The sequence below is a fragment of the Pezoporus occidentalis genome, unplaced genomic scaffold (assembly GCF_034315485.1).
Source record: "Pezoporus occidentalis ecotype Australia unplaced genomic scaffold, CSIRO_AGI_Poc_V1 ctg111, whole genome shotgun sequence".
NCBI classification, from domain to species: Eukaryota; Metazoa; Chordata; class Aves; order Psittaciformes; family Psittacidae; genus Pezoporus; species Pezoporus occidentalis.
In genome coordinates, this window is record NW_026912898.1 from 223,920 (window position 1) to 245,365 (window position 21,446).

Here is a 21,446-nt window from a genome sequence, read left to right on the forward strand (position 1 = left end):
TGGGCTATGAATTCAAACGCAGATGTAAAGAGGGCTGGCTATGAAAAAAATGAACACTGCCTGCCTGGGGAATTTAAGGATGTATAATAAAAATAATCATAAAAAAGGGGAGCCCTGGGTTTTCCACCAGATAAACATATTTGCCATTGAAAATTCTGCTTAAGAAAGAAGAACACCCCGAATTGGAAACCTCCTCAAACCCTTGCATCCCAAACAGCCTCAGCAACTTCAATTTCATATCCAAGCACAAGTTTCATTTGCAAAACGCATGATAATAGTGTTTAATTGGATTTATTTTTCCACACTATGGTCCCAATGGCCTACTTTACTCCTCAGCTCCTTGAATGTTATTTACAAATCACTCTATGGGATTTAATTTTAATGGTAGCTTGATTTCTCCCTTCTCTCCCCCCCTTCCTTTTTTTTTTTTGTAGGTACTGGTACTTTCCTTTAATTGTATTTGTGGATTTGCCTTTTAAATAGGCAATTGTGACTACAGCATGAGCCTGAATTAAGTTGCCAAGAGCAGAGCTTGATTTGCAAAAGGCGGAGTAGTTAAATGGAGCTGGTGCAACACCCAGCATTTATTGTTCTTTTCATGGGAGTACCTGCAGGTGCTTTACTCAGGCAGGTGCTCTTTTGCAAAACAAAGCAGGTTCCTAATAACACTCTACCTCAAAGCTCTGCACAGACATTAACCGTTCAGGCCTCTGAACATCCCATGAGTTGAGTGCATCTTCATCATATGGCAGTGAAGCCAAGGTACTACAGGGCTCTAGGCCAAGGTTTTTTAAGTGAATACAGGGACTGGTTGCCTTGTTGTTGGTTTAGTGTCAAACATTGCTTTCAGACACTGGAGCCTGCTTTCTGGGAGTGCCCACTCTCCGTGCTTTTGCAGAACCTCAGTGTTGCATCCAAGCATCTCAGGTCATGCTGCATGGACCAGAGGCATGCTTGGGCAGCACAGAGATGGGAAAAATACTCAGACCCTGTTTTGCCTTCTTGCCTTGAAATAAAGCGGGCACTAACACCTCACCCATGTATCTCTTTCCATGCTTTCTGCTCAAATACAGCACAATGTGACTGGCAGGCTTGGGAGGGGGGGTGACAGGGGAACAGGAAAACAACGTGCTTCACTGTGAGCAGTTTGCACATCTAAAGTGAGAAAACCTCCTGGCAGTGATTTAATTTTTACCTTCTCATTTGTCGTTTCCACTGTCTCTGCAAAAGTTTAGGTCTGCTTATGCTGTTGATGCAAATACGTGAGCAAAGACAGCTTAGGACAGGACATATACTTGGAGTAGGTCTGTGGACAAACTGAACCTCACTGAAGACCGTCCAGACCTGGTGAGGACACAATGTCGTGGCTCAAAGCTTGACTAAAGATTGTTGCTGTTTAGTTGATTGGTTTTTGAAGAGGAAAGGGGGAAGGATGAGGGAAGTGAGCAGAAGAGACCAAATGACATGTAGACAAGAAGGGAAAGCCCTTATTTTTCTGCATTTCTGACCTGTTTTGCCCATTCTTAGCTCTGAGCATTTGTCAGGATGATGGAGAATGACCCGGCTAACAAGCTACTTCAACATAAAACATATACTGACCTGGAAAAGGGTTGGGGAGTGTGGGTAAAACTCGCTCTAAGGGGGGAAAAAAAACCAATAAGCAACATGCAGGAGAAAAGGACAAGCCACTTTTCACACCAAGCAAGCAGCAGATACAAACCTGATGGAGTTGTCCATCCCCAAATTAGATGAACTAGGTTTTATATACAAAGCATTTTGCTGGCAACACACCTAATACACATCTACATCCCCTGGGACTGAGAGTCAAAGAGAAGTCATTTGAAAAACTAAACAAACAATATCCACGCAGCAAGAGGGATTAAGCACCTGCAGTGAAGGTAATTGGAGCTGATGGGCCATATCTCCCCTCTGACTTTCAAGACCACTCATGTCATCACACTAGAGCTCCTCTTAGCTACACCTCTGGCTGGAAGCTAGTCTTGGCGCAGAGGTGACTTGTGGAAGTCCTCCATGGGGAGGTGCTGCCTCCCTGGAACGTTCTCCACAATGGATTTCTTGCCCCTGAGGATCTGGTCATGGGAACAATCACCCTGGTGAATCCTCAAGGGCACCCTGCTGCTTTTGAGCTGTTGTCTTGTGAGAGGTTTTGCAGACTCATCAGCCTCGAGTTGCACGCAGCCTGCTGTTTGTTTATAGGGGTTTTGCAGTGTGTCCTTGTTACACGTCACAGCAGGGCTTCGTTATACATCACTGCTGGCTTCATGCTTTGCTTCTTCCACACAAGGATCTCAAAGGAATTGCACAGACACTGATGGAAACTGGTGTCAGAGACCTCAGTTTGAGGCTAACAGTAGTGTTAATTCCATTTTACAGGTTGTGCAGTTGATGCACAGAGCAAGGAAGCAATTTGCCCAGGGTCAATGCTGAACTGTTGGCAGAGCCTGGTGCAGAACCAAGACTGACTCTGATCACTGGGTTTCCTTTCATTATCCTCAGAGCTTGCTGGATGCCTCGTACTGACTGAGGCAAGTTCCTAGTCATGGACTCATGACCTCATAGCAGCCTTCCAGTATCTGAAGAGGGCCTATAGGGATGCTGGAGAGGGACTTTTCATTAGGGACTGTAATGACAGGACAAGGGGTGACGGGCTCAAACTTAAACAGGGGAAGTTTAAATTGGATATAAGGAAGAAATTCTTTCCTGTTAGGGTGGTGAGGCACTGGAATGGGTTGCCCAGGGAGGCTGTGAATGCTCCATCCCTGGCAGTGTTCAAGGCCAGGCTGGACAAAGCCTTGGGTTGCATGGTTTAGTGTGAGGTGTCCCTGCCCATGGTAGGGGGTTGGAACTGGATGATCTTAAGGTCCTTTCCAACCCTAACTATTCTATGACTGTTCAGTAGGTAGACATCTGGCTGTAGACATATGTGTCACTATGCAGCAGCTGATAGGTGTGGGGCATGGAGTTATCTGCTGGCTTACCTGTAAGGACTATGCTGACTGCTGATGGACACAGGGCTTGGCAAGATACAATGGTAGCTGGATCCAGGCCCAGCTATTTGGAGGCCAATGCTCTTTATGCAGCATCCTTGATGCAAAGATCTCATTTCTGACTCGCTGGAGCCCATGGGGACATAGCAGGTCAGGCCCACCCCTGTGACACTGGCACATCTCCTGCCCTCTGGCTTCATGGTAATAATGGAGCAGTTTGAATCCACAGCAGGCACCAGAGGAGATTGTCTCTTGCCTAGGAAATACACAGCTAGCCTGGATCTCTGTGTTTATGTAGCAACAGGGGACTATTGTTCTGCGAAAGCAGGCTGTTGTGCTGACATGACTTCCTTGTTATTTACTTTGTTTAAATAACTCAGCTCCCTTTTACCTTCTTCCTGCACAGCAGGCTGCAGACTGCACAGCATAAGCAGTTAAAGCAAAGCACTACGGCCTCATTATCATGCTGCTTTCTATTCAAGGACTCTGCTTCTGTTCCCTTCACCTGCTGTGCCTTGCCTTTATTGCTCCACCTTGGCTCATTAGCTGTGTCTCAGCCTTGCCCTGTCTGGCTGTCACCCCAACCACTTGCCCCCTTCTCCTGGGTCTCCCCATTACTGACAGCCCTGGGAAAACATGGGGGTTGCACTAAGAACCACTAAGAGAGGTTTTGGCCACACTGATGCTCCAAACCTCAGCAGCAACCACTATAAGCAAATGCTCAGCTGCCATGAAGCATGGGCAGAGTTAGGAGAAGGGATGTAAGTGTGTGCTGTGTGTGCCAGGGCAGTAAAAGATAATGACAAATTAGAGGCCAGTGCCATCTCTTCTTGGGAACATGCCTCTTGCTGCAATCAGAGCTGTGGGATTGTAGTGATGACTCTACCTGAAGCCTCTCGAGGAGGAAAGGGTGGCATCCTGTCTGCTGCTGCTTCTAATTGGCATAGGCCTTGCCAAATGCTGCTTCACCTCCATGTTTCCTTACTCCCTGAAGGGTGCAGAGGATGCAAGCTGTAGAGTACGCGGCAGCGGACCTGCTGAGGTGGCAGTCTTCTATAATTGAGACAACTCAGCCAGCAGAACTGCATGAGGATGTGTGGCACTGCCCCGTTGTCTTCCATTTTATCCTCTGGGATAGGCTAGCTCTGCGGGAGGCAGGAGTCAGCTCATTTGGAAGAAGCTTTCATTTCTTTTCTCTGCCTTGCTAGTATGCACCAGGTGCTTCTATGATGCTTCTGTGCCTGCTTTTATGGACCTCTGTGTGTGTGCTTGTACCTCACACGGGTGTATGTGCATGTATGCATACTTACACGCACATAAACCTATGTATCTGTATGCTTGTACAGCAGATATGTATCTGGTACATATATACACATATTTACACTTCTTTGTAGCATGGGTTAAGATACAAATTGTGACTTACAGTCACATACATTACATAATGCTTTTCATAGCACTCTGTCAGCTGAGTGCAATGAAGAGAAGCACGTTCCCTCCCTCCTAAACACACCTAGGAATGAAACACTTTCCCTTCAGTTGTGGCACTACTTTTCACATCTGTTGCTCTGCAGTGGCAGCCCTGGCTTGGCCTTTCTGTCAGGTAATTTTCACAGAGATCTGTTTTACTGCCCCTTTCCTAGGGCTCACCGTATTTTGTGCTCTTGGAAAGCTGAATCAACCTATTCACCAATGCTGCAAACCACGGGCTTGCCTCCCAACTCCTCATACCCACAGATGTGTGAAATGGCTTTCCCTCTTGCACGGGCTCTGGCACTTGTTGAGCCTGGCCATGAACTAATTCAGCTCATTTCAGCACAAGAAAATGCTTGGCAGCATTTTGGGCAGTGGTTTAGCAGGTTGAACTGGCTCGGTGCAATGTCCATTGACTACCAGAACAAGGGAAACAACAAAAGCACCTGGCAGAGAGGAGGGTGCATGCAAGGAGTGAGGACGAAGGGATGGCAGCAAGCTACTAGATCACTTGTATCACCAGAGTGTACCTTAGTACCCTCTCTGCAAACATATTCCATACTGCTGTTGGAGAAGGGTTCCTGGGTAAGACAGGCCTTTGGTATGGCCATTTTTATGTTGCTGTAAACTCCAGGAGTGAGGGGTATAAATCTCTCATCCTACAGCAGGCAATCCTGCTGCTACATCCTTTGAAGAAGATCACTAGCTATCTATTCATACAGCTCAAGGGAGCTGCTTTTGTATTTTAATGCATCTCCTATCTATGGCATTGACATCCAAGGCACTCAGTCTCTCCCCGAGTTTTTCAGTGCTGGCTGAGATTTCCTGGAACAGTAGTTGCCCATTTTCCTCTATTGCTAAACTGTTCTTTTACATCATTCTGCTATCTCCACTTCTGTCCTCCACCTCAGGCAAAGCTGCCAGTGCCTCCCTGTTAACTCTCTGGTTGTTCCTTTACTCCTGTGTGACATTCTTTTCTGTGCTGCAATAGGACACTGAGGAGCCATCACTGTATCTGCCTCCTTAGTGGGATGTTGCCCTATGGTGAACTTGCTCTCTATCTGAAAAAGAAACAAAATCTCTGGTTCTAAGGATGAAAACCACTCCCAAGTATTTGAGTGTCTGCTGTACCTTGCAAACACTTGCCACTGCTTTATTTTTCTCCCTGGGTGTATAGCTGGGGATGTGTATTACCTGTTATTTCAGCTACTGCGTGAGCACTACAGCATTTTTTCCATCAGGGCTTATGCTGCTTTCTTTATGAGGCTGGATTCCCTTCACTCATTTCCCCTCTGACTTCTTAACCTTAGAAATACCAGCTTCAGTCTGCCTGAATTTACTTTTATTTCTCTCTCTCTTTTCCACACTAACTAGAAGGAGAACAGAGATTTCTGAAACAACAGGAAGCAATTGCACACTGAAGAAACAGGGATTAACTAAGCAACAAAAATGAAAGTTAGAAACAGTCCATTGAAAACCATCAGATTTCTCTGCACCTCCATTCTTCTGGCTCTTATGTTTTCCAGCATAAACGGGACTTGAATTTCTTAGGTGAAAATGATAACCAAAATCCAACAGCTTGAAAGAAGGAAAGTTTTCTTTCTACACATCAAAAGGGGATTAAATAGGACGCTCTCTGTTGCAAGTTATCCTTTATAGGTGCCACATTTCCTCCTGGAATAGTCAACAGTAACTTGGCAAGATCTCCCTGGGTATCTTACAGGTTCTGCCATTCATTTTATAACCATGGGTAAATCACTTCTTCACTCTGTACCTTAGTTTCCTACTGCAAAATGGTGCTAATAACACCCCTTTCTAAATAACTTGTGATGTTAAAATATTCGTTGCTAGCAAATCCTTTGAGATCCTTTGAGGTGAAGTTCTGAAGTCATGCAAAATGCTTCTCCAGCAAAACCAGCCCCCCAGCTAAAATCATGTGTGCACACATACATTATTGAATCTCGTCTCATATTTTGTTTCAGTGATGCATTTCAGCTCATTTGTGTAACAGGAACCGAAAGAGAGGGCCAGATTTAGATTTCAGCCACAAATAATGGATGCTAAACTTAGCATTATATTAATATCAGCAAGAACAAATCTGGAGTATTTGAAAACTGTGTTCCAGATTGCTGCCTGAGGATTTTATTTGAATCTCACGACAGTCACAAGACCAGGGTGAAAAGACTTTCAAAGTCTAAATTTGCTTTGTGTGCTGCAGAGCTACAGGAAATCAAATACATGCTCTTTTATGGTAATATTTGTTCTTTAGAAAAGAAGTCCCACCAAAGACACCCAGATTTTGCAAAACTTCAAACTGCCATGAAATGAATCCAGAGGTGGTAAACAAAGAATGCCAATGAATTTATCCTTTTGCACTACATCTGTTAAAACATAACCAAACCAAACCATTGTTTTTTCTGATGATTAATCTGACCACACAGAGCAGAAACTGGACTAAACTGCGTCACATACTAAGACTGCTTTACACAGCTTATCTGTTTTTCTGTTTCAAAGGACATTCATGTCATGGCCTGAGTGTTTTAATTCAATCTGGGGCTGCCAGAGGAACACAGCCCTAAGTCACTTTTCCATCTGTATGTCCATTCGTGTGAGGGGGTCATTCCCAGTCTATTTCTTGTGGCCATAACAATGTGTGATCCATGCTGAGCCCAAGTTTTGGACCTGGAATTGGGAACTGTGTTTTGAATACACCACAGTGTGTACCCGTGTCTGGGTGGTAGGTGAGGGGCTCCTTTAGGGTCAGGTTTGAATCAGCTGCACAGTTCAGAACCAGCAGGTAACTCTGCTCTACACTTTGGTCTAGTCCCAGCTTCTGGCTGTTTACACTTACTATGACCAACTCAGTAATTCAAAGGTAGCAGAATGAGATTTTATTCCCTATGTCATCTGCTGATTACCTTTCCCTCCATGTTCCCTACGGTATGCCCTGTTAAATCATTCTGTCCTTTCCCACTTCTTTCCCTTCCACTTCCAAACTCATTTCTCTTTTTCTTGACTCTCTCTTGTTCTCCTCAGGCTCAGTGGCTAGTTCTCTCCATCTCTCTGAATTACTTGTCATTTCTCAGCTCTCACAGACCCTCCGAGCCCTGACCTTCTGTCTCCTTATTAAAGGGGCTGTCATTCTGAAGAGGTTTTTGTTTCCAGCTTTAAAACAAACATGTTTTTATTATTTTAATGAAATCTGACTTCAGCAAAGAAAGTCAATCAAAGGGCTTGACTGCAAACCTTTTAATTTGGCTGTGTTTGTGCTTCATGGCATGTATGAACATGTAGGTAACTGAAGCAGAGCACTGAAAGCCTGTTCAATGCTGGAGGTTTTGGGGAGAGTGGGGATGGCAAGCAGATGCTTTCCTGAGTTTTGGTCACTGTGTGCTTCCTACACAGCCTGGTCTTTGTGAGGGCGATCGGAACCTCCCTTCACCCTCTCCCATACTTACTGTAAAGGTATAGGCTGGCATTTGTGACCCCCAGCTTGTTGGTAGCCACGCAGGTGTAGTTCCCATAGTGTTCCTCAGTGACGTTGGCCACCATCAGCAGAGACTGGGTCCCCGTACTCTTTATCTCCAGACCGTTGGCGCTGTTTATCCTGGGAAGGCAGGAGAAGAGATGTGTAGTGCAATGGCAGTGGTGTGTTGGGAAGGAAATCGCTGCCTGGCAGGCAGTAAACAAAAGTCATTCAGCTTAGCTGGCAGGTGTGCATGGAGGGAGGCAGGAAGGAGATGTGAGAAGAAGGAGGCCAAGGAAGGCACTGATGGAAAACAGGAGAAGGGAATGAAAGGAAGAAGGAGTGCAGTAGGGTGAAATGCTACCAGAGAAGCAAGAAAAGGGAACAGGAGGAAACCCTTCCCCAGCACCAACTAACACTTGGAAACAAGCACACCATGGCCAGCTGAGGGCTAGTCATACTTGGCCAAGAAGTTTTCAGTGAAACACCAATTCACGTGTTCTAATACATGTATATACCAAAGCTGAGTCACCCCTGAGCCTGTGCACATTGGTCATTTTAAAAACTAGAATAATAACACAGCCTTCTTAATGCCAGGTAGATGCTGAGGTACAAGGGACAGATCCCATTTCTCTATTCATTTTCTCTCATATGCAAACCTCAGTGGCTCAGGTCACATAGATGGGTGAATCTTACACCTCAGCAGCTCCTTCCCTTACATGAAGGGCACCTAGAGGGGCATTATCTACTTGGAGACGAACACTACCTAGTTTCTGTCTGTATTACGGTCCATTTAATGCATGAACATCATCAGGAAGAAAGCACTATTGTTATCTTAATTGTGTATTGGCCTATAAATGACTTAAAGATATGAGCTCCATCCTCTGCATTTCCTTCAGCATCCCTAGCACAGAGAGGGATTTCCTCCTCTTCGCTCTGCTGAGTCTGATGGGACCATCGTGATTTTCATGGTTTGCGAAGAGTAATTTGTTTGAGGAGAAGAGCTGGTGAGGACCATAGGTGGTTCCCTAAGGATCTGAAAAGGAGGGGAGAGGAGAGGTGAGCTAAAGGTCTTACCTGGTATCATCTCTGTACCACTCGAAATCAGGTGTGGGCACTGCTGACGCCTCGCACCGGAGTAAGGCTTGTCGTCCTGTGGCCGCTTCATTGCTCTTGGACTCTGTGATGGTGGGAGGGTCTGCAGGAAGGAAACACATAGTCACATCACACACTTCCATGTGGAGTAAAACACTGATACTATGCCAGGGCTGGCTTCTCATGCGAACTATTTGGGCCAGTGGGGGCCCATGACTGCTCCTTGCAGTGGCAGATATTTCCCCTGCTCCTCTGGAGAATACCTGCTCTTTGAACTGTCTCTAATACAGCACATTAGCATCACTCCTTACGCATGCTTCCCTTCAGCAATGCTGACTAAAGTGCTGTCATAAATGCACAGGCATACACAGGCACAGTTAAGGTTAATGATGGACTTCTGAAATTTATGAATATTCACCTATGGATCTTTGGTTCACAAGTGCTCATCAGAAAGAAGACTTCATCAAGGGTAAAGGAAGACAGCAAAAGTAAAAGCAATAAAGTAGGAAATTAACACTAGCTTGAAAAATATTTTCTGTACCACCTCTGTTGTCTAATGTAATAACTATAATAAGAAAGGAAAGGGCTGAGACAACAAGTATAAGATAAATACATTCATGGATTCAAAGGGAAGAGCTTCAGCAGGATCCGTGGGTGCGCCTTTGAGAGCCAGACCACTTGTTGAAATGCTCCTCTGAGGTGTCTAAGGTTATAAAACCTGCCCAGACCCTCCTGGACATCATGCTTCCTCAAAAGCTCCAAGAGGGCTTGCTTGTAGTTGCCCTCAGCCCAGCACAGTGCTCCCACCTCTTCTTGCTTTGAAACCTGGTAGTTGCTCCATGGGCAAATACCAGTGTGCTCCGCTGGAGCTAAGTCTCAAGGCTGGATGGGTGGCAGGAAGAGGAGGCACCAGCACCTTCAACCCCAGCCCCACATTCAAAAAGTTAAGTGACAAGCTTTATGCATTAAAAGGCAGATTCTTTAACACCTGTTTGATGAGAGGGATCATGGAATAAGTGCCTTGTCTCTCATCACAAATACTTGCATATCCTGAGATTACGGGGCTGCAGCTCAGACAGCTACAGCTGAGACCCAGTTACCATAAAGCACACTCTGCATTTACAGAGCCCAGCTCTGCTCTCTGTATCCATCCCAGCACTGAAAGGCCAAAAAAGGAATCAAAATGGATTGTCTCAGTCAAAGAAAAAAATAATTCTGTCTGGAAAATATATGGGAAGAAGTTTGTTTGTGAGCACATTAACCATCTCAGTGTGATCCCTTTCCTGACCTTAATCGGGATTTTATGCAGGGCTTTAGGGATATTGCAGTGTACCCTCTAACACCATAAATATTAATAAGTGTACATAAATAGGATCCTACATTCACAGGCTGTGGGTTCACGTAAATATTTTAATTTGGGAAGGAGGAGGGGTGATAAAAGGATGGTGAAGGTGATTTTTTAAGCATCCCTCTTCAATTTTTTGCTTCGAGCCATATATCTTCTTGCCATCTGCAGCGAGACAAACCTTTTCCATTTCACTAGAGCCAGCACAGAGGTGAGTCACTACATGAACAGGCACCTTTCTAGGAGCCTAGAAAATGACCTCGGCAGGCTCCTTGCTCTTGCCCATCCACAGACACCCTCCTCAGATGTTTAAAAGGCAGAGCCCACAGGGGTAGCCAGGATGTACCTCAACCACTGCCGCTCTTGTTAGGGCCTTGCTGCAGCCCTCTCCCAACAAAAGGGGAGGCACTGACCTGTTCTCAGGAAGCAGCCACTCTGTGTTTAGCTGTGTGCTGCTGGGGAAGCCAGGAGTGGGTTCCCTTCAGCTCTTTTCCCTCCCCAGGCCTCAGTTTCCCTGTTTGTGATGTGCAAGGGCCATTACTTGGAAAGCCTGAAGGTGGTAGTATGAGACCAAAGCAAGGCAAGGATGCTCTCTCCTGCAGTCCTGGCTGATGAGCTATGTGCTCCACAGTCAGCCGGTGATAAGAGATGGCCAGGCAGCTCCTGAGGTTGGGTAGGTCCCATTTTTCAAACTTACTGTAGTTTTCCCACTTTCTGCTGCTTGTGGTGTAGTTTGAGGAAGCAAGATAAGGAAAGATGTATACAAATGTCTTGCTTTCATTCCCCAGACAGGACTGATTCTGTTTTCCTGTGTGTGGCCCTCCTGACCTCTTAGATTTTTTCCCTTTGTTTTGAAATAAAAGCTTTGTCCTGAAGGAATCTCTAAGTTGCTTACATTACAAAGCAGGCCACATAATATGACAATACTCTTATCACATTATGTTTTCATATATTCCAACAGCAAAAACGTTTAAGATCTTACTGTAACATAGTAATTATGAGTTGAAACTAAGTCAAAATCAAGCATTCTGACTTGATGCAAACAATCTGTTTCAGTCACATTAAAAGCATCATTGAAATTATGTTTCACAGAAATATTTGAAAATATTAATTGGTTCTCATGGAATGTCTTGGGTTCACCAACTCAGCCGGTTTTGACAGGAAAAAAACCCTCAGCAGTTGTAGTGCAGAAAATCTGTTACTACAGTTTCACATCAATGCCAAATCTGGCCCATGAAGCAGCCGGTATTAAATCACTGCCACCCACTATCTAAGGGAGTTATAACAAACTCTGTGCATTCTGAAGACGCTGCAGGGAGCCTATAACCTTGACTTCTGAGTGAGACAGACAAGTTGATACGATGTGATGGCCCAAAGGGAAAGAACGAGACAAAGAGCAAGACTGGTATTAAAAGGTGTTAAATTCACCTTTTAATATGCTAGCAAATTAGACTGGGATGGGCTGAAACAATTACTGCCATCAGGTGTGTGCCCTAACCCGCTCTCAGGAGTGCTGTTCATGAATCAAGACCATGCATATGCACCCTGAGACATGTCTGTAACCATCTCCAATTTCAGTTTAAGTTAATACTCTAGTGTTTAAGCTGAAGAAGGTCAAGGGAGGATATACCTTCCATTCATCCATCCCTGCTGCAGTGGTATTAGCCTCCAAGCAAGGAAACAGAGCAGGGAGATGGGGATATTCACTTTAAATCACTCCAGTGCTAAATATGAGCAACACAAATACGGAGGTGGACATAGACACATGTAGGATTATAAGAGTAATGGCAATCTGAAATATCTTGTGTCCATGTGAGAGGAGCGCACCAGCAGAGTGAAATTAAGCCAGTATGGGCAATGGGATCAGTGCCTTACTCATACAGCTATGGATATAAGCCACATAGCTAATTGTGCCTCTCTGTGGTGGGTTGCCATATCCTTTGGTCAAGCCCCTTTCTGCATTGGTGCACGGAGAGTCTCTTAGAGGGCTTTATGCTAATGACCTAAACCCAGGATAAAAGTCAAGTTTTTGTACCCTCTCATTAACACATGCCCCTTCCACACATGACCCCAGACCCCTAGGTTGTGATACCCTTGGGCTGTGATACCCTTGGGCTGTGATACCCCTGGGCTGTGATCCCCATGCATGAACTGCTGAGATGGCTGGGTGCAGGCACACGTGCGCTTGCTCTGAGCTGGCTGAATCCTCCCTTATCTCTCTTTGCTGCCTTGCTGAAGCTTCTTTTCACTGTTCTCCCAAAATCAGTGAGTCAAAACAAGGCATCGCCAGTGTTTCTGAGGGGAGAGACAGAGGCAACTCACAGCTCCTCTCTTTTTGTCTCTCTTTCTCCCTTTTTCTATCTTTTCTTATATATTACCAGGTTTAAAGCACAAACTATCCCCTATGATGTGTCTGACTGCAGGTAGTTTCTTCAGCGTCCCTCTCCCCCAGTTCAGATCATATAATATAAACCCATATTTATCCTAAAGTCACCCCTGCCTGTGGGCAAAGCTGTCCCTGCTGACCCGCTCCAGTTGTGATGTACTCACAGTTCACAGTGACCCGGACTTGCTTGACGTCTGCTGAAGCAACCTCATTGGCAGCTTTGCATTCGTACTTGCCCGATTGCTCTCGCGTGATCCCTAGGATCTCCAGATACTCTTCCTCGCCTTCAAACTCTCTGCCTGATAGGACAGAAAAATACAGATAGTAGCACTGTTAGGCACTGAGATTTGGGAAGCCTTCTGCTTAATCGCTATGGAGGAACAATCACGGCACGGATTCTGCAAATACGTAACAGTCATGAACGATTCTGAAGTTATTTCAGAAGCCATATCAGCAAGATAATAGTGTTTAGTTTAGTTATGGAAAACTTGGGTTCTGGAAATCTGGAAAGAAGCATATATATGGTACCAAAGCTTTGCATCTCACAGGCTGGCCAGGCCAAGCAGCAAAATCTCTACCATATAAGACCAGAGTAGGTTCACTGTTGTGATGGCCAAGTACTGGAGACCAGAAAGGCTGGTTTAGGGCCAGATGGGTCCTCAGATGTGGTGGTGTATTGTCAGCACCCTTTTCTCCATGGCAAAGCTGTCTCAGAGCAACCAGCACCCTAACGTGCCATAGATCAGATCTCGTTAAACACAGCCAAACTGAGAAAAACAAAGTGTGAACTGATCTGCAGAGACCAATAATCATCATGAATCCCTGATCTTCTGAACATATGCAATGACATATTTAAGCCTTGCTGCCTCACTAATGCAGTTTTGAGAGCCGTGGCTTGACCATCGGGGTTACAGCTCGGGGCAGCACTCAGGGGAGGGCTGTGGCCTTGCCTTTAATTCACTGTGTGACCTTGCGTGAGTCACTCCCTTGCTCTCCCTCTGTCAGCTGTGGCTAATAGCCCTCTTCTCCCATCACCTCCTGGTCAGAGAAAGGCAGTGAGATTAATGCATATAAACCACATTAGAATCGTTGCATGAAAAGCACCAGGGAAGCGTGAAATATTAGGAGTGGTGTATTTACCCTATTCCTTCAGGAAGCAAAGTAAAGGCTTTTCCTGGAAAGAATCTGAACCACATTAGCAGCAGTGCAAAGGGAGATGCTTCTCTCCTCCGGGAGCGCTGCAAGCAGTGGTCTGCAGCATGCAAAGCCACAAACCCCAAGTGCGTGCCTGTGTGTGTTCAGAGAAAGCATCCTTTAGTCCTCAAAAGGCTTAAAGCCAGATTTCAAAGCAAAACAAGAAAAGGTCAGCTCACAACTGCTCCCATTCAGGTTTCTCAGAGTGTGGTCAGGTTTTCCAAAGCAGCTCCCTGCCCAAAAGACATTTTCAGTTTGATAGGTGCCAAACACTTCTCAAACCCTGCTCACTTCGTGTATGTGCTTAGAGCTGTTCAATGGAGTTCAGACAGTGCCTGCAAGGACAGGACTGTTGTCCTTGGCTCTGCGACACTGCATGGAAGCAGTGGGTAAGCCCCATCTCTGGAGCTCAGGCTGCAGTGAATCCCACCACACAGGCACAGGCTTGCTGCAGTGTGTTGGCCAGGTCAGGCTGGTGATGCTCGCAGCGTGCATTTCCCTTCTGCATCAGAGGCAGGGACTCCAGCCACTTCAGAATCTGCTCACAACTCTGTCCCTTACACAAGTATTTTTGCCTTTTCTATAGGTTTTCTTTTCCCCAGGAAATTTTCAGAGCCATTTTAGGGGACACCCCCCCCCTGCCCCCCCACCGTCATGGAGGCTTAGCATGAAAACAGCAGTGTACCTATTAAACTCATATAAAAACAATAAAGACAATGTTTCCCCTCTCTTCCAAGTGGGGCTGTCCAGCAGTCCCTTTTCCAGCTCCTACCAGATGTTTAGGTGAGTGGAATTCTCATTGCTGTGTCTAAGCCTTATAACTGTTGTGATGCAGTTCTCGCATCCCCTAACAGTCTGCCAAAGGGCTTTATTGAGCGATAGTAATGTATTTAACACACAGGGAAGCAAAGTTGGCTCCTGATGCCTACTCAGTGCTCCAGGACACAGGTCTGTGCACTGGGGCTGATACTATGGAGTGTCAGTGCAGAATGAAGCAGGGTGGGATTTTCACAGGTACTTTTATCACTGCAACTCATGAATATTTTAGGGAATCTTCACCCCTGTAGGACCAGGGTTAGGTGAGTCATAGTACTGGAAGGGACTTCATTCACCATCCAGCCAATATCCCCAGCCTCAAGGCTGGACACATAGGTTATGTCAGGGAGACAGTCATCCTCTGCCCTGCAGCCGCTCCAGACAATCTGTTCCTGTGCTTTGCTGTCCTTACCGCTGGAGCAGTTTCCCTGAAGTTTGACCCGAGCCTCTCTTGCTGCAATTTAAAGCTATTATTTTTGTCTTAGCCACTACAGACAAAAAGAACAAATCATTCCCTCCTTCTCTGCAATAGCCTTTTATCAACTTTTAAATCACTTATGTTCCTCCCTCAGTTGTCATCATTTTTTTCCCCTCTTTTCTTTCTTAGGCTGAACATTGCCAGGGTCTTTCAACCTTCCTCTGTAGGTGAGGTTTTTTTCAGACCATAGATCATTCTTGTTCCTTGCTTTTAGACCTCTCTGAGAAGTTCGCATTTTTCTGCAAGTGCAATACCCCAAACTGAACACAGCGTTTCAGATGAGCTCTTATCATGGCTGAACACAGGTGAAGGATTGCATCGTGGCTTCTGCACTGTGCCGCTGTCTGTACAGCCAATATATTGTTTGTGTTCTTGCCAAAGCATGATTCATTTTTGGTTGGGAACTCTTTTAATTCCCAGATCTTCTTATCACATATTGCTACCTGCTAATAACGCTCTTTGAAAATCCCACTCCCAATTTGAGCTGACAACCAACACTTCCTTCCTTTCACAGCAGCGCTCCCAGTTGGTAGGTCAGCCAGTTGACTGGAAAGTTAATCAGACATCAGGGAAAGACTCACAAAGAAAAGGTTAAAACGTAATTTGCCTCTGCTTTGCAAATCATTTGCTCTGCAGTTCTGCCTTGTTTATACACAGGGTTCATTCCAAGTGGGACTTGCTTCTCCTGCAATATGCCCTTGTCACAAGACTGTCATCATAATGAAAAGAGGGTTGAGGGTGACTTAAAGAGCTCTAATGGAGTGGCACCCTCATTAAGGGTGCTGTTAATTCTGTCTGTCAGAGAACCACATCAATGGAGCTCCAAAGTGTCTTACAAGGATACATACTTTCCTAAGGGAAGATGTTTTTCAGCTTCTCCCCAGCATATGTACATGCACTTAAAGTCTAAACTGTGTACCATCTCCAGCAGCAGAGCTTTGACAGCTATGGGCAACCCTTCTCAAGGCATAGAGCCACAGGATGGTTTGGGTTGGAAAGGACCATAAGATTACCCAGTTCCAGCCCCCTGCAATGGGCAGGGGTGCCTCGCACTAGACCATGTCAACGAAGGCTCTTCCAACCTGACCTTGAACTTGGCCAGGGATGGAGCATTGACTTCTTCCCTGGGCAACCCATTCCAGTGCCTCACCACCCTCGCAGGAAAGAACTTCTTCCTTATATCTAATCTAAACTTCCCCTGTTTAAGCTTGAAGCCATCATCCCTTGTCCTATCACTACAGTCCTTGATGGAGATTCCCTACCCAGCATCCCTATAGGCCCCCTTCAGATACTGGAAGGCTGCTATGAGGCCTCCACGCAGCCTTCTCTTCTCCAGGCTGAACAGCCCCAACTTCCTCAGCCTGTCTTCATACGGGAGTTGCTCCAGTCCCATGTTCATCCTCGTGGCCCTTCTCTGGACTTGTTCCAACAGTTCCATGTCCTTTTGATGTTGAGGACACCAGAACTGCACACAATACTCCAGGTGAGGTCTCACAAGAGCAGAGTAGAGGGGCAGGATCACCTCCTTTGACCTGTTGGTCACGCTCCTTTTGATGCAGCCCAGGATACGGTTGGCTTTCTGGGCTGTGTGCGCACACTGAAGCCAGCTTATGTTCACTTTCTCATTGACCAACACCCCCAAGTCCTTCTCCGCAGGGCTGCTCTGAATCTCTTCTCTGCCCAACCTGTAGCTGTGCCTGGGATTGCTCTGACCCAGGTGTAGGACCTTGCACTTGGCTTGGTTGAACTTCATGAGGTTGGCATCAGCCCACCCCACAAGTGTGTCAAGGTCCCTCTGGATGGCATTCCTTCCCTCCAGGGTATCAACCGAGCCACACAGCTTGGTGTCAGCGGCAAACTTGCTGAGCTGCTGGTTTGCACAGCGGAGCTCTCTAGGAATGAGTACAAGGGAGGACTTCTGTTTCAAAGGGCATGCCAAAGACATCAATAGGCCTATTCAGCTCCTCGTTCCCCTGCTCCAGGAGACACATACAACCTTAACACTTCAAGGAAAGTTTCTGTGACAGTCTCTTGCTGAAATAGTGGTAGCACTATTCTTGTCCCTGCACTGGTGACCTGTTTCAACCCTGGGCATCAACATCTTGCTACAAGACCTCAACTACTCTTGCGTGCAAGAAAGACCCTGTTGCTTGCAGCCCTAACTAACACAGCCCTAATGTACTCTAAGAGTACATTAACCGTTTGTAACAAAAAGCATTTATGGGAAATTGAGGTGTCATAGTACAGACCAGGGAGAGGAAAGATGTATCACAGCGCGTTAGAAGAATGTCAGGTTGTGATATCTTGCACAGCGCTGTAGAGATGTTTTCACTAATTCACCTTGGCAGCCAGATTAGGTGAGTCATATTAACTCTAACCTCTAAGGCAAAAGTGGGGCAAGGGGAGTAGGAACAGAGCTTTATACATCGAGCAAATTTACTAATGTTTCTGAGCAGCAGTAAGCTTTGGCAGGGAGCTGATGGCTGCCAGTATGCAGTTTATCAAAGCGAGAGAGAAAAGGCTTGGACAATGCCCTTTGGTACAGATAACAATGAACATATTCTATTAGGTGAAGAGAGGGACTGCCTGCTCGTGGCAAGTGAGCCACTCCATTTCCATTAAGAGGTTTGCCTTGAGCATGCTATCCAGGGATGAAATCCTGACCGTACAGCCAGACCGTCCTCGCTGACAAGGGTTATCTCCTGCCCGCTTTGTCTGGTTCAGTAAAACCCCTTCCTAGTGAAGGCCTTTCCAGGTTTCCTTAGGGTGATGACTCCTCGTGCAGCGCAGCTCTTCTCACCCCAAAGCATCCCTTCCCAAAGCAACCTTCTTCCCTGCAGGTTTTTTGCCTTTCACATGTTCATAGCTAGCTTGGTTTGTTGCTGCAGCCCCATTAAACACCCTCTTGCCAAGCTGTAGCTCCTTAACTCTGCCCCAGTAAATCAGAAAGAGGAGCTTTCTGCTCTGGAGGCTGGAGATAGAGACTATGAGCCTTGGAGGCTTGACAACCAAACCAACAGGGAACGACCCCGAGCAGAGTGAGCCAGGTGCCTGCTGCTGCTCCGAGCTGGCAGAGCCCTTTCTGCAGAGGGATCTGCAGCAGGCAGCTTTGATGTGTGCAGGAGGAAGGCTTTGAAGGCCCGCTTGCCTCAGACACATTTCCCATCCCCTGGCTTCCTAATTGGACACAGTAAAGTAAATAATGAACCCAATCAGCAAACCTGCTTGGCAATGCTCGCCTGCTGGCAAAAAGTCCCCCCCTCCCTCCACCCTTTGGAGATGGCCTTGTACAACCCTATGGGCTCTGTATATCATCCCCTGCTGACATACACACCTGCCCATGCTCAAAATATATATTTTTATATATATATGTTTATATAAAGATACATATTTTACATATTATGTATTTTATATATATAAATCCCACTGCTGAGCAGAAATGGAGACTTACACACACCCGTATTTATGGGTCCTTCCCACCTCCACTCAAATGGCCCCTTCACTGCCACACACCATCACTCTTTCCTCAAAAGCTAAACTCTTCTTTCTAAAATGACACACAGGCAGATGAAACACCGCTTTTATTGTGCGCAGACAGCTCTTTCAGGCAGGCAAGGGTTCAACAATGCTTTCAGCCTTACGCTCTACCAGAGGGGTCTTTCCCTTCATGCTTTGGTTCCTTACATCTCCACATGGGAAGTTAGTCTGCAGGGTGGCAGCTACATTCTACAGTCCATAGAATCATAGGATGATTTGGGTTGGAAAGAACCTTTAAATCATCCAGTTCCAACACCCTACCATGGGCAGAGATGCTTCACACTAGACCATGTCATCCAGGGCTCTGTCCAACCTGGCCTCTAACACTGCAAGGGATGGATTCTGCTCCCTCCTCTTCTGTTTGTGTGTCCATCACTGGGCTCCTTCTCTTGTAGAAATTCCTTTAGTTCTCTTTTATTTCTTTTTTTTTTTAGTATTGTTGTGGTCTAAACTAAAGTTCAGACCCACTGAAAGTATCTGTTTGCATTTGGTATGTGGAGAAAGAGATCAGATACCCTGCGTCTGTGTTTGTTTTCTGTCTAAGCCTCTTTGTAGTTTTAGAGAAGGGAGAGCAGAAGGGGTTATGCATCTTTGTTGGGCCCTCCCCTGCCTCAAACAAGATGCAAGGAGATAAGAAAGATTGCAAATCAATAAATGCCATTTGAAGTTTTTTTGTGTGTAGCAACTTCCAGTGCTGAACTGCAGTTTTTTGTTCTTTCTGCACTCTCTATTTGTTGTTTAAGGGTTTGCTCACCTAACTTTCTTCCTTTCCTCCTTCCCTCTGCACCTTACATTCCCCAAGAACAGGCTTCTGAAAGACAAAAAATAGCTGAGGGAGCCTTTCACGTATTTTTTTTGTTTTACCTCCAGCTGGGATCTTCATTTAGTTTTTTTTTTTTAATTCAAAACTTTGAAGATCTCATTTATCAGCCTCTGTCTCTTCAGCCATCACAGATTCCAATGAGCTTGGCATTTTTTTTCCTGTCCCTTAGTTGAAGAGCCTTGTTTTTAGCAAAAAGATCAGTGGAGAGCAGCAGATGGTGGATGAGCAAAGGGAATGCTACAGTGAGGAGGGAAGGCAGATAAACTAGTGTGGGGCATGGGATGTGGCGAGAATGGGGAAAGCTTGAGAGCAGGAGGAAAATAGATGGAGGATAAATAGAGGGGGGATTAAAAGAGGAATGGTGCTGGGAGAGAGAAATGCAAAGTGAGATTCTTCAGTAACTGAGATAAAGAGTAAATGGTAGTGAGCTACTGACAAAGAGAAATGCACTGAGACAGAGCAAGTGAGAAAGATGGGAGGCGAGACGGTGGCAAACAGAGAGATGTATGGCATGGAAAGAGGCACAGACGCCCCTTGTGTAAAGGGAGCTATGAAATAACAATTGCCAGAGGGATGGAACAGAGGGGTCACATGCAGCAAGGCAGTAATTACTCTGTTTAAGCAGCAAGGCACAGCAGGGTATTTATTGTTTAAGCTGGCCTCATGCCTCCCATGCCCTCAGGTCTGTAGCTATTACACATAAACCAAAAAACTAGTGCCGTGCCAGGAAGGGTTCTGGCCTGGCTCTGGCTTCATGAATGAGAATGAGTCAGATCAGGCAGAAACACCCTGGCATGGTTTCCCCTGGCCTTCACAGGACCGTGCTCATCACCAATCTCATTTTCTCCTTACGTGCAAAGCTGGCTGCTGTGCCTCCCGAGCTAAGCACTGTGCCTGAGGTGGCCCGCAGCACAAGTGCCTGTTGGCACGGACAGGGTTAAGAAAGACTGGGATCTTTGTGGCTACTTTTCCCCACAAACCCACACATTTAGCATGCAAATAAAACCTTCCAGTTTGAGGACACCCTCCCCACACTGAGCAACCATCTCTGTGCTCTCTCTTGAGGGACATCACAGACCACTTGGGACCACTCGCTACCACTGATGTCTCTGCCCAGGAGCTGGAAGCCAAGAGCTGACAGCTCAGACACAGCTTGCATCCTGGCCATGGGTGCTTGAAGCAGCCACAGCAGGTCTGCAGCATCTCTGAATTTCCATTCCCTCTTCACTCATATTCGTAAATGACCACTAAAGGTCATCTCGCTCTCTCAAATATAGAGTGTGGGCATGGAATCCTGTGCAATATACTGCTGCATCTCAGGGACTGATTAGATTTTGCATTCCAAATCCACATGAAAGAAAGGGAGACACTCCCTGAAATAAAATCCAACCTTGCTCCAGGTCAAAGGCTTCTTTTTGACCAGTGGTTTTCTTTTGCTTTTTCCTGAACCAGAAGAAAGAATTAATGTTCTGCCTCAACTTCCGATATAATTTCAGAAAAATGATTTCATGACAAAGAAAATGACTTTTTTTCTATTTTTTTTTCCCAAAATTACTCACTGAATTTAACCCAGATTTGCTAACTCCTTTTTAATGAACACAAACAGCATGTTCTGGATAGATGAATTGCTCTTGAACAAAACTTGGCTGTGATGCCAATGTGTAAAGTAAATTATGAACCATGAGGTAAATTTAGTCATCTAATGTCACAGCTATAATATTACACTCCCTGAATGTTGCATGCCACAATGTCAGTTGTCATGACTATGCTACCAAAACATCAAACCTTCCTTTTACTGCCAAGAAAATGACATACAAACATGAACAAA

The 21,446-nt window shown here is 45.8% G+C and overlaps 1 protein-coding gene across 3 annotated transcripts in view; it reads right to left on the reverse strand.

Annotated features, from left to right (window-relative positions):
• LSAMP (limbic system associated membrane protein) overlaps nt 1-21,446 on the reverse strand; it is a 987,084-nt gene that overhangs the window by 12,944 nt on the left and 952,694 nt on the right. For 2 of the 3 annotated variants that reach the window (XM_062632662.1, XM_062632655.1), the window contains 4 exons: nt 12,935-13,069; nt 9,022-9,142; nt 7,937-8,085; nt 1,600-1,635 (listed from right to left, as the gene is read on the reverse strand). In XM_062632662.1, the coding sequence (XP_062488646.1) occupies nt 1,600-1,635; nt 7,937-8,085; nt 9,022-9,142; nt 12,935-13,069 (441 nt within the window). The remainder of the gene's footprint in view (nt 1-1,599; nt 1,636-7,936; nt 8,086-9,021; nt 9,143-12,934; nt 13,070-21,446) is intronic. The other variant, XM_062632670.1, reaches the window with a different exon arrangement.